The sequence below is a fragment of the Neodiprion lecontei genome, chromosome 3 (genome assembly GCF_021901455.1).
Source record: "Neodiprion lecontei isolate iyNeoLeco1 chromosome 3, iyNeoLeco1.1, whole genome shotgun sequence".
Lineage (NCBI taxonomy): Eukaryota > Metazoa > Arthropoda > Insecta > Hymenoptera > Diprionidae > Neodiprion > Neodiprion lecontei.
The window spans coordinates 42,569,705-42,583,067 of record NC_060262.1 but is presented as its reverse complement, the minus strand read 5'-3'; the positions used below and the strand labels follow the sequence as shown (position 1 = coordinate 42,583,067).

The following is a 13,363-nucleotide window of genomic DNA, read 5'->3' as shown; positions in this document are numbered from 1 at the left end:
GTCGGTTATCCCGTAAATGTGGTTGTGGGTGTCACGCATTTACGCCACGTGGACCTTTCGAAACACGTCTGTGTCCCTTCATGCATCAAGATTTCAACCCTGTGTAGTTATCAGATTGTAGGAGGAATGAGAGCTCCGCGGGAAATTTTTTACTTTATTACAAAATAGGAAAAAATAAAAATTTCACGTCATTGATATTTACGATGTCGTCCCACTGCGACAAAACCAATGAATTGTAATAATTATATTTCAGTGGACCCGAACGACCGCACGAGAGACGCGAAAGCGACTCTTGGCTAGACGGCGAAAAAGCTATGGAGATACATATTTCTGGAAAAAGCGCTGTTAGACGATCTCTGTTCTTATGCAAAGTCGCGTATTCGATGGAAAAGGACGAGTCGTGATCGGCCGGACGCAAGGGCACTCACAATATCAACGCGATTCGCGGTACTATGTGCGAATCAGCCAATCTGCGTGTTTTCATTTTTTTTTTTTTTCAGTGGAAAGAAAGACGAGTAAATTTTTTTTTTCCAAACTTAACAGTCAACACAGCAATAACACAGATACATTGTATCGTGTCGACAATATGTTAAATTTATAATCACATGTACTTTGACTGTTGTTGATCAATCAAATTGCGATAACGACTCAACTAATCTATTTCGTTTGTCCGTATCATTTGTTCATGAAATATGCACTTTGATTATCGGAATGAGGAGTACTGCAATATGAATCACAGTGCAAGCATAACATAAATGTTCATACAGCGTCATTCATTTGTTGCCGAACGAGAAAGCGACTCTCGTAGCTGTTTTATCAGCGACTCTCTCTGATCGGGGTCTCACGTTCAGCAACAAATCAATGAACCTGTATATTTACAATGGAATATACTTTATGTTAGAGATCTGAGATATAGGTATAATTTATGCAATACGAAAAAACTTTTAATTAATTACAAAATGACGATTGTTTGCAATACAATATATTCTTGAGGATACACTTGAATGAAAATTTTATTACTGTCGTACATTTCTCAGCTTCTCTTTGTCTTCCTGATACTTGTAATGAAGATCCTTGCAGTCCTCGTCGGAAATGTGAACCCATCCAGTAGATTTCATGTGATAAACTGAAATTAACATATATTTACAATCGATTGATAAATAAAATCATGGTTAATCCAAAAGTTGTATTGTAATTATTATCGGAATTCACAACAAATTGGGGAATTCGATTACAACTGCCACTCTTACCTCGTATTATACCCCCAGAGTACGCATCCCTGTGAGTGGCATGGTAAATGGACCTTCTCCCTAATTCATAGGCTTCTTCATCTGTCAAGTCCCAGTGGTAACCGGAATCCAAAACGCCAAAGGCGTATACAGAGCCAGAACCAACACTAAACACTTGACCGGCTGTTCGAGTTCCTTCTGAATCAACATAGTATAAGCCAGGCCCTCTTTTATCCCAGCCGGCGATCATCATTCCTGTTAGTGACAATAATATTGGCAATTTTATTAATAAAAACTTATTTTCTCTATCATAACACACTAGAACCTCGCTTAGCTGATTTTCGATTAACCGAGATTCCGATTATCTGAGACACCCATTTCACCCCAGCACACCACATTAACCGAGGTGTATCCTCGGATAATACGAAGAACCTCGGATGAAACGGAATAATGTCGTGTGCCTATGTATGAAATAATCATGCATCGCTCTGTTTTGAATATGCTGTAACATGGCATTTCTTGAGCTGGTCGGGTAATCGTCCGGGATCCCGATCCAGTCCAAGCCGTGAGACATTTATTTGGGACCCGTTGGAAATGCCCGTCACAATACATAAACTTAAAAACATAAAAGTTTGTTGCAATTTTATGCATTCCGAATTATAAATTCGACAGTTACTTTTCTGGATTCAAGCAGAGGGAATATAACGATGGCTTGAATTGTGAATGTTTTTCGTATTATCCGAGATTGAAATTACATTATTTATATTCGAATTGTACATTGTGCAATGTTCTAACTAATTCAAGTACCTAAATCTCATCTTAAACTATGATGTCCGTAGGACAATTCATCTTCATGAATTCATGAACCAACGCAACATACCCATAGAAAGGCCCATTCCTTTATAATTGTAAACCATGTTGGACATCAGTTTGCTTGCAGCAGCAACAGAGATTCGTTCTCTGTTTCTAAGCTCATACATCCGGCATTGCTTTGCCAAGACACGATCCCAGTAGACGCAGTCAGCAGCACCACCAGCTAGTGTTCCCAAAAGATAGTCATTGATCTCAACGATCTTCTTCATGCTCTGAGACCCTGCAATGAATATAAAATGATTGAAATTTCCTCCTGTGCTGTAATAAGGATGTCAAGGTATAAAATTACTTCAATTTAGGATCGCAATGACAAAATGGTGTATCGTCATAGTCTTTATTATCTCGTACTCATGCGCTAGTGGTTGCGCCCCTTATTTAAGTTTACATCAGAATGTAATTGTCCAATTCATAAAAATGTTGTTTGAGTATCTGGTACAAGACGTGGCTACAAAATAAAATTACGGCTGCTGAACTTACCAATAAATTGGCCACCAGTAGCACGCGAATCCACAGCAAGAACGACGCCACCTTTGTAACGAAATCCAAGGGTCGTTGTGCCATGATCGAAATTTATTTTCAATTTTCTTCCATTTTCATCGGTCGAGAATCGAGACAAATTTTCAGCCGGCTATTGGGTGATTAGTTTAATGTTTAAATGGGTTAAATAGAGGTTAGGGTTAGCCAATCATCGATGGATGGTACGAATTATGTGCCGAATAAGTAGTTATGAAGTGTGTAAGTTTTGGGAATTAAAGGAACGCAACAGCAGATGTCACAAATTTTTGGCAGCTCAATATGCTGTACTCAGTATTTGGAACTGAACAGCCGATTCATGAACAGGGTAACGGTGATGATGATGCAGTTTACAAGGAACTGTCAAACTCGACAAATATTAAAGATAATACGTACGTTTGCGAACGGAGGCATAGCCAAATTCAAGTTGTTGCTGAAATTCTTGCTGTAGGCTTCAATTTCCCCTTGAAAATTGTCATTATTTCTGGGTAAATTGAAATCCAAGTAAGAATTTACTCCGCAAACTTCAGCGAGCGCCATGTCTGATACTGTAACAATCACGAACTACTTTGTCAACTCTGCGAAGAACCACGAGTTGCCACCACTTGCCACCACAGACGCCACAGAGCTCTACAGAGCTCTAGTGCTCTCACTATGCCGCGTCATTGAGTAACAATCATTGTATAACTGCTATATCGTGCAATTTTTCGTGCCAGTTCGGTTGGTAAGGTAGGCAAAATGCTCATCCGTAATTGTAGCAATTTGGCAGTGTTTGATGGTAAGTGATCACGTCAATAGGTTCAGTCGGTCACGTTTGGGTATTTTATTCTTGTTTGAATACGATTATTCAATGCCTGCACTTTTCGACTCGTCTTGTGCGATTTCAATGTGAAATCCAGTTGGTATAGCAAAATGCAGCAACTTCTCAACGATCCTTCAGCTTCCCTTACCCAAAAACAAACCCAAAAACAAACCTAAGTTTCAGCCTAATGTATGTTAGGTATGTAACTTGGTGAGCCAGATTTTCACGGACAGCAAAATGCTGCTGCAGTATTTTGCTGCCGTGAAATGCCAAGAAAATAGGTAATTCGCAACCACTGCGCGCCAGGTAGCGCTAGAGTCCGTTTTGCAGGGACTCTTAGTAGCGCTTCTCTAATTTATTGTCATTCCTTTTGGTGGATAGCTCTGCACCAAAATACCACGGCAGCATTTCTAGTCCAGGCTTTGATTCTTATTCAATTTCAAAGAGATTGCAAAAAGTTACATGGAAATCCATGCAGCATCCGCGTAGTCTGAGGTGAATATCTAGCGCGCCTCGACTATTTGCCGCCCGTGAAAATTCAGCCTGAGTGGCGCCTTCAAGTTGAAGAGTCTGGGGGTGCAACAGTTTTCTGTAATTCTCTACCAGCGCCATGAGGTTTGAAAGAAATTTCCGAAAATCTTTGCAACTTTATCGAGCTGTTTAAAAGTTTAAATGTATACTTTAGGGAGATGAATGCAAAGGGCGAATATAGGGCACATGACCCGATAGTAATCGCTATTGAAGTAGGGAATCGCACAGTGTGTATATTATATGACACAGAATATCGCTTTTATTTTGACGTTAACAACCAGAGTTTGTTACAGACTTCTTTTATACGTATTCTATGCATAGTGTGTATAGACTTCAATTAAGAAATTATTTTGATTGTCAATTGTAGATATGCAGGTGCTGTTCAATATAAGATGATATACCTATACATTATTGTATGAGATTCTAAATAATTCTGTAACCGCCGTATTGAAGGATTGAGGAAAGTTTGATCGAACGACAGATGTGTGAATTTTCTGAATTAGGTGTAATATACAGTGTTACATCGCAGTCAATATTTATCCCTGTATAATGGATGTGAGACGTCTCATAATCAGATGGTGCCGAATTACAATCAGTCGACTCACAATCAGAACCACATCAGTTAGGTACATTTTTGAACATAGAACTCTAAAATACGCATGCTTGACAGGTAGTACGCAAGATTTTGAACGGAATATTGTTGGAATGTAAATTGAGATTGGAATTTTTATAATAACATACATGCATCTTGAAGGAAATCACCTTATTATATATAAAAAAAACCTCACATTGTCTGCCCAGAAAACTTTCTACGATTATGGCTTAATTAAGAATCTCGGGAAACCTGAAGTTTCAATTGCGAATGTTCAATAGTTTACGTATATACATGTAGGTGTAATATGATATATATATATATATATATATATATCAATTATATCATATTATATATATATATATATCAATTTCTTGTAGTGGGTACTCAACTTAATTAACAATAAGAGACCCGTCGCACTTTTTACCTCAGTTTGGGAGAAAATTTGTGCTTACAACAATTACCATGCTTGCAGGTGTAGTAAATAAGTAAAACTTGTAACGCGTGTATAAAAATAGATTAAACTTTTAGCGTAATAGATGTGATGAATGACGTTGGATACTTGATATAATGTAAATTTACTAGAGGCGAGATCATTACACGCGCAGTGTAATATAGATGGGCATCTGGATAACCATATTATCCTGCATTACACATTTAATATCGAACTGTATTATTTGAGGGAGAGGAGAATGAATATTTGAGATATATCTATATACAGGCAGTGAAGACGTAGAGCACCTTGCACAGACTATGATAATAATAATAATAATATTTGGATTTATACGTACACTTAGGTACCATTTAAATACCCTTCTTCAACATATACATACCTATATTGTACATGTATAACTATTTCTTACGTCTTACGTTCTGCATACATGTATGTATTCGACTATGCTAGGAATTATATAACTTTCGGTTCTTTGAAAAGTCGATATTTCGGCCATTCTACTTTGTATCCCAGATTCCATTTTTTTTTTTTTTCATAGTTATGTATCACATTACGTCGTCAAATTTCATAATACTTCCTTGTATTCATAATTAGAAAATTTTCGAGAGTTACGAATCTGCAAGTGGAGGAGGAGGGGGGGGGAGGGATATAGAATTATAATATTGCGCATGAGTAGAGAAAACCTGAATTTTATGTGAACATTCCGCAGGAATGTGTAATATAGCTGCAGATTCTGATATAGATGAACTTACGCTGAAGATTACAAATTACATATAGAACTGTCGATTAGCCATGCGGTCTAGCTCGAAATATGTTTCATTCGTTTCGTTCGAGCTGATTCAAATCGACTTCAAATCGTGTTTAATCTATAGTCTATAGCTAGATTGACTATGCAGACAATATTACACTTATGCGGTTCAGGACCTGAATGCAACATAAAACTACGTTGAAAGTATTTTCAGAGGCCTGCTTAACCTTTATTCAAGTACTTATTAACGTATTGCAAACGTTAATACTGTGTATAATAATTCGCATCAGTATAATTGCTGCTTGGATTATGATTTATAAATCATTCTATGCGTATATGTATATGGCACGTATTATAATTTAGGCCGTGTCTACTTGTAGGCATTGTTTTAACAACAATGATCAAGTTTTGTATTCGATTTATGTCCATTATACAAAATCAATATTAAACTAACATTACGCTTGGAAAATCGGGTTTAACGTATGAAAAATCTGATCGATAGACCTTGCTTCCTAAAAAAGAAGCAGAAGCTGTAAACACAATGTAATTAATATATACATGACGATGTATAATAATGCATGATAAATAATATAATGTCTTAATATGAATACAATTAAATGAAATGACAGGTAACAGTGTTAAACCGTTTAACAGAGTGATGAAAATAAACCTGCGTACGCCCGTGTTATTACCTACGCAGCGAAAGGTAGATAGAATGCCTTACGATTTGTCCCTGCCCACATGGAATCGTGAATGTTTTGTCGTCTCGTTTTCACAAAGTGAAATAATTAAATGACAAACCGCGTAACGGACGTTGCTCTTCGGCTTTGCGCTTTGGAAAATAACAAAGAGCTGACAGACGAGATCATTGTACGAGCATTGCAGATCGATTCAATTTTCGGAATTTTCTACGCAGTTTCAATCGTTACTACATACATTCTTACCTAATCAAGTCCCTACATTGGCTTAACGCTGCAGCCTGTAAGGGAGGTAAGCAGCTTTCTTTCCTTGCATAGATAAAAACCCCCAGTGAAATGTTGTTCTGTAGTTTCGCCAGTATTACCATTTAAAACATTGACGTATAGTATTATTGGTGGAATAGAAACTTATTGGCGAATTGTAATCAAGTTATGATAAACGAGGATTTTGCAGGTAATGGAAAAATTCAACGGTTTGAAGAGAAAAAAGCAATTTGACGTTTGGAAAGAAAATCGCACGAAACGTTGCGGAAATGTTTTGAAACGAGATTTTTTTCGTTCAGAAATACACACAGAATAAAATTCCGGATTTATAAGATATTTTCAAGCAGTAAATTTACCGAAGTTGTGTGATAAAAAGTTCTGAAAAGTAATTGGTTTCAAGAAAAACAATTTTCACCAGGGAATGAAGCGAACCACTTACTAAAACTTAATCTCACCCGTTACATTTACGATTGCATTTAATATTCAATCTTAAAGGCGTACCTTACACATTATTTGAGTAATAGGTTACAAGTGTATAAGGTGTGCGGTGCGTTATTAGACGTCTACTTTACACGAATTATTGTATCTATACACGCAGCGAGACTTATTTTTCAATAGCGTTGATGATTCAAGAAACTCATTATAAACTCGACGGAGTATTACACCAGCCATGTAGGTATGCATGGATATAGGTATTATATATGTATGAGGTATGTTTCGTCGGTACATGGCATAGGCATCAATGTATCAGAAACGAGTAACCGATGACACTGGTCGATAAACGAAACGTCGAACATTGAGACAGACTTACGATTAGGTGGCAAATTGCCGTTCGTTTCAATACGCATACAATCTACGATTTCGTCATGCGAATTCATCGTTGGTTCCTTAAATGAAATATCATTAATTATTGGTATATAAAATAGTTGTGATTAATAAACTGTAATGATTGTAATGAACTCTCGACGCAAGGTATGATACCCGGACTCATTTGTCTTAGGATGATGCACTACAAATACCTGCGTAATGTTGATGAATATTATGAATAAATATTTATACACTTAGAGGATTGACCGTTAGCGATTAAATATATCTTGTCATCCAACGTCCAACGCAAGAGGTTACGAGACTTAATTTTTATATTTCGAGAGAAGGCAGTATTGTGATGTTTAAATCGAGGACAGTTTGTTAGTTCCTAATTAAAAATAGACAGATTATTAAGCAAATAGAAAAACTAAATGACGATACGCAAAGCTGCGTTGCAAGACAGTACAAGAGCTTAGACAAAAGATTTGCATGTCGTAAATTTGATACCGGTATAATGACAATTATTCCCGTTACTGATCGTTATATCATACAAGCCATATCACGGACTAATTTTTGCTTACAATCAGTGAAATTACACGTAATCTCGAACAGGGCCTTTAGTCCCTGAACCTCGGTTCAGCCGCGTTGAATTGACGAGAATTTGAAGATTGTCTGCAGGTACAAGTGTAAGTGTCGAAAAGATGCCTGGCAAAAGTGGGGGTGGAACGGCGTCGAGTAACGAGCAAGAATTAATTAAATAGCAATCAGCGAATGTGCGATGGAGTGGATATCGCTTTAATGTACAAGGGTATAAGACGGATACAATATACTTACTTCAAATTAAAGAAGACTTGGTAGGAGTAGGGGGAGAGGGAAGGCGGCACGGAGGGCTTATACGTATATACAGCGTGCGTACACACACTTGCGTCACTCGCCGCTACAGTTGTGTGGAAGTTACGATTTATTACATTTTATTGCATCAAGCATTGTCGCGGGGAAAAGTTCCCCTCACTGCTCAGAGTACGTAATACCTACTTACCGTCTCGCGAGGGTGTATTTGTAGGCATGAGAGCTGCGTAGTACAGCTTCGGTGATATTGAAACCACCGCAAAAAGTTCGGATATAAAACATTGGGAAAATCGGGGCGAGAGAGTGAGAGGGAAGAGCCTGGGATGAGGATATGCGAAATGTATGGCTCATGTATGTACATGCCAAAATTTCACGTGTAATGAAAAAGAACTACAGTCTTTGGACCTGAATGTTTTCGATAGTCGACGTTTCTTCGGAAGGAAGCGTACAATGGCATCCGGGTAAAATATATGTTTGGGTAGTCGAAAAGTGCTTTTTAATTTGATTTACCAAAATATCAATATGAATCCTGTGTTTGTTTTTTTGGAGATATTCGCTGCGCACGATTCGACTGAAATTGTTTGGAAATACGGTTAAAAACGTGGTGATTTGGTAGGTGCGACCAAATTATAAATCGCAAAAAGCTTTGGAGAAGAATATTTAGCTGCCCGTTTTCCGATCCATCCAAAACTTTTGCACAAACTATTTACTTGTTTAGGAATTCTTAAATCTCCGTCGTACGCATGGTGGACACTTTCTGCAACGACAGCAATTCTTATAAGGTAAATAAAACCATGCAGCTTCGCCCAAGAATACTGATGCTCGAAATAACAGTTTTCTTTCAATCATCGCGATAATCGAAGTCGAAAATTAAGAAACAATGTTAAATCCTGCCTTTTAACGGCTGTTCAAACTTGAACGATTTCAACGAATCGGTAGGTGTACTTAATTGGGCTTACGTTGAGCTAGGCGATACTTCACAAGACGTGGAGGTTCTCGCAGCTCTTGCTCTTCGTGTCATTAATACACATCTTGCTTAATATTTCACGGGCAAGATTCAGGCTGAGGGCTGTTTTGCTCGCGTGCAGCTTAACCAGCATTTTTCCCTTGCTGCCCTGACGACGCAGTTTCTTGTCCCGGGACTCCCGCAGTCGGATCTGCTTAAGGACCCCGACGAGGAGCTCGTCGACGTTGTGCTGAATGCCACTCGACGTTTCTATGAATTTACACTCCCTCGAAGTAGCAAGCTGCTTACCCTCTGTGAAAAACGCATCGGAATTCGATCCGGATTATACAGGCAACCACTGCAGCGTATAAGAACGCGAGCAACGCACGGACAACGTTCGTCGTTATTAAAAACGCAAAAAAAAGAAACAAAAAAAAAAAATTGTCAATACTACAGAGTCGAGTTAAGGCGGTTGTTAAGTTGGCTACGAATAAATCAACTGCTTTCCAGTGTATCAAAGTTATACCGATTTATCACGCTATTGACAAAAATCTCAGATTACTCACCTATAAATCAGTCGGCAAGGACGGGTGGAGGCACGACTAGTACTGAATAAGCAACTCACCGTTGGCTGTGATTGTCCGGCTTCGGGCCAGGTCAGCCTTGTTTCCAACAACGATGACAGCGCGTTCCTGGGTGAAATGCTCTCGCCATAGATAGTTAAGGATCTCTTCGGCCACTTCGAAACTAGCACGTGATACTATCGAGTAAATAACTATGCAGGCGTGTGGCTCGTACGTCGATAAAGAGTTTTCCACCTGAAAATTGAAAATATTGATATTTCAATACTGTTCACGTGCGCCTTTAATATTCCATCGCTCTAAATTCAGCCCGTCTCTTCGCAAAATCCATCTTACATTACAATGCACGTGAAAACGAAACTCAATATTTGAAACTGATGTTTGAATTTCGTTACATACATTATTCTATCAACTTGCCTATTCTCGTATCTTTCGGGCTCTCGGACGAAAAATTGAATGGTCTGATCGGAGAACCAGACGCAGGCACGAGATATAAGTATTAGGGAAACTGAGATATTTTCAGTAAAGATTAGACGAGAAATTTCTTCAAACTTTGTCATGAAAACATTTTTTCACGACAGGGACACTGATTATCTCCACATTAAGTCGAATTGTGTAATTCTGAAATTTCTGGACTTTATAAATAATTTAATAAGTAAGTATAATTGCATCAAGTCACGAGCGTGAATAACGTATCAATGTAAGTTTTCCTATTTCTCTTCCATGGAATATCGAAGGTGTGAATTGAGTTGAACGAAATTCCGGCGAGTGTGGTAACATTACAAGTCAACGCTCTCATCGAGTGATCGATTAATGCTACGCGATGAATCGTGGTACAAAAGAATCGCTCTACTCTCTAACACCCACGATTCCTGGTGAATAGCTAGCCTACTACGTCCCCTTGTCCGTAAATTCCTGTAGAGGATTTAAGGAGAACAGGTGGCGAAAATAGGCCTAACATTGGATAAAATTCAAATGGCATTTGCGAAGAACAGAAACAACATACGTATATTTAGTTTTTTGCGACATTTTTATTGGAGTTTTGGCTATAAAATTCAGTGGTCAAAGTTTGAAGAATTTGAATATTTAAGGGAGATACGGGCGGATAAATAAGACCACGCGTCTCGTGCGCTGCTCCCTTATTGCCACGATTCCGAGTGAACGGTTACAGTTTACGGCAATTTTTAAGCGCCATTCTCTTCGTGGGATGTTTCTCAACAGAGTGTACCAAAGTTTTTTGAAAAAATAGAAATTAAAAAAAAGGCGATCAAAATTTGAGAAACATCGAAAAGTGAATGACATTTGCTGTAATAACAAAAATACTGAATTTTTTTTTTACGCAGACGTTGATTCAGTTTGTGGAGAAAGCTGTATTTCAAAAAAAAGAACACGGCAATATCTCACTGCGTTCTGGAGTTGTCGTGGAAAATTAATGAGAAACGTTGATTTGAGAAAAACGCGTGCGTTTTTTTACAAATACCATTGATATTCACTATAAAAAATGTGACAAATGACTTCAAAATAAGAAAAATTAGATAAGTTTTTTCAATTGTTCATAAACGTCAATTGAATGTTTACCCCATTTTCCACCGTCAAAGCCTTCCTAGTCCCCGGGAAATCAATTTTGCGAATTCTTCAGTTTTCCTTACGCCAACGTGTTGAGAAGACATTGTAATATCAGAGTAGAAAAAAAAAAGAAATGAAAAATTTCGAATTTTTTTGATGCCTACTCTCCTGAAACGGTGCAGGTGATGACGAGGTATTTTTTTTTCTTTGTCTTTTACCGTTTCTTCTTTTTCTCATACATTTCTTTCTATTTTTCCAGATTTCGACTCAATTACATATCCCAGGCTGGCGTTCAATTTAATATTCAAATATATGTAATATCTCACTATATTACACGCGGAGAAAGAAAAGCGACATCAAGTGTAATGTGCTGGCGTCTGGATTTTGTGTGTGAATTAGGTTTGAAGCTTAGGTGGGACGAAAAGGATTTTTTGTTCACTTTGAGGAACCTTTTTCCGCACATAAGCATCCCTGCATATTTCATAGCTGTAATGTACGTAAGATTGTCCTATTCCACATTCTCGCTGGTTTATTGCGGGCTCTGCGCACCTTTGCGTACGGATATATATTGTTGTACTCCGCGGACTGCCAGCCTAATTTACAAGACATACTTTCAACCTCAAAACTCTATTTGTATCCAAAAGCGTGGGCGTTGCGTGCTCAGACTGTAAGAAATTACTAGGACGCACGTTCGCTTTAATTTTCATTATACCTATGCGTACTTTGGTCAATACCCGAATCCCGTTCAACTCTCAAGAGAACAAGAAATGAGATATCCTGCAAATGTGGGCTTAATTGTGGCCCCACTAACGAAGGTAATTAATCCCTCATGAAAAGCAGATAATAATCAACGATTTACCGTATGTAAGAGAATTTTTCTGAAGTAAGGTAAAACTTTCGGTACAAAGTGTAATAAATTATGATTGTAACGGCCTTTGCTGCGGAGCTACAGAATTATAAATCTACGCACCTCTTTTACCAAGAAATGCGCATTATCCGGTAGTACAGAGCCAAATAACACAGGTCAGCCGATTTTTTTTTTTTTCTTGCATTTCTATTGTCATGGATAAATTTCGATTTTATACGTCAAATAATACCCAAAACCTTTATTTATTACTTGTAATTTATTATTTATTTATTTATTTTTTTTTATTGTAGTTTATTTTTGTCTTATTTACGTTGATAAATAAGTCTTGAAGTTTTTGATTGATAGCTAATATTGGTGCCTATGTGGAAAAGAAAGGAAAATGTTTTCACCAAGGTGTGATGGACTTTACCGTTATTACGTTATCAGGCAGAGAGATAAGGTTCAGGTTTGATACGAGAACGTTCATGCGAAAATGGAATTTTAAAAGTTCATTTTTAAACTTTGTTTGTCAATTCTTCTACATTCTTAGAATGTTATTAATTATTATTTTTTAATGAAAGTGATTTAAATGCAAAAGTGAAGTTTATTCAATTGTTATTTACAACAAATGGTTGAGAAAGTAGGTAATTTTACTTTAAATCCGAAATATCCTTCTGGTTTCTACGAAAAACAAACCTTATCTAATTGAACTATTTCTTCGTTGATAAATTACGTAGAAGAAAGCAAAATTTGACATCTAGAACCTAGACTCAAAATTCGCGTTGACCGATCTAATCCCTACCGTGGAACAACTAACATAAAGCGAGGCTAAGACTGCATTTCATCAATACTTGAATGTTATCTCACGTTGGTTCCGTTAACGAACACCTTATCCTCTGCTCCTAAATCAGAAACGCTATTTTGTGCATGGATCAGGTCTGGAATGAATTTTCGGTCGAATTGTAATCCGAAGGTTAATAAATCCGACGCTGTGCTAGGTAGGCACGTATTCTAACGTATTCCATAATAGGCCTTATATACATAGGCATGTGGGTGTGTATTG

At 37.6% G+C, this 13,363-nt stretch overlaps 2 protein-coding genes and 1 long non-coding RNA gene across 4 annotated transcripts in view; 1 reads left to right on the top strand and 2 right to left on the bottom strand.

Moving 5' to 3' along the window:
- The first annotated feature begins 5 nt into the window (after positions 1–5).
- Positions 6–1,183, top strand: LOC124293629. Its single transcript, XR_006903503.1, has 2 exons — positions 6–103; positions 254–1,183. It is a non-coding gene; the product is annotated as an uncharacterized LOC124293629 (long non-coding RNA).
- LOC107227878 (proteasome subunit beta type-5) lies at positions 923–3,214 on the bottom strand. Its single transcript, XM_015669157.2, has 5 exons — positions 3,012–3,214; positions 2,580–2,730; positions 2,110–2,322; positions 1,251–1,484; positions 923–1,126 (listed from the first exon to the last, which is right to left on the bottom strand). The coding sequence occupies exons 1-5, from the start codon at positions 3,153–3,155 to the stop codon at positions 1,017–1,019; spliced, it is 852 nt and encodes a 283-aa protein (XP_015524643.1). The 5' UTR covers positions 3,156–3,214; the 3' UTR covers positions 923–1,016.
- A 2,242-nt stretch (positions 3,215–5,456) lies between these two features.
- Positions 5,457–13,363, bottom strand: part of LOC107227865 — a 33,795-nt gene continuing 25,888 nt past the window's right edge. The window contains exons 6-8 of one of the 2 annotated variants that reach the window (XM_046735972.1): positions 9,932–10,124; positions 9,320–9,618; positions 5,457–9,117 (exon numbers count right to left, since the gene is read on the bottom strand). In XM_046735972.1, the coding sequence (XP_046591928.1) occupies positions 9,338–9,618; positions 9,932–10,124 (474 nt within the window). In that variant the 3' untranslated portion in view covers positions 5,457–9,117; positions 9,320–9,337. Of the gene's footprint in view, positions 9,619–9,931; positions 10,125–13,363 lie in introns of both variants that reach the window. The other variant, XM_046735971.1, reaches the window with a different exon arrangement.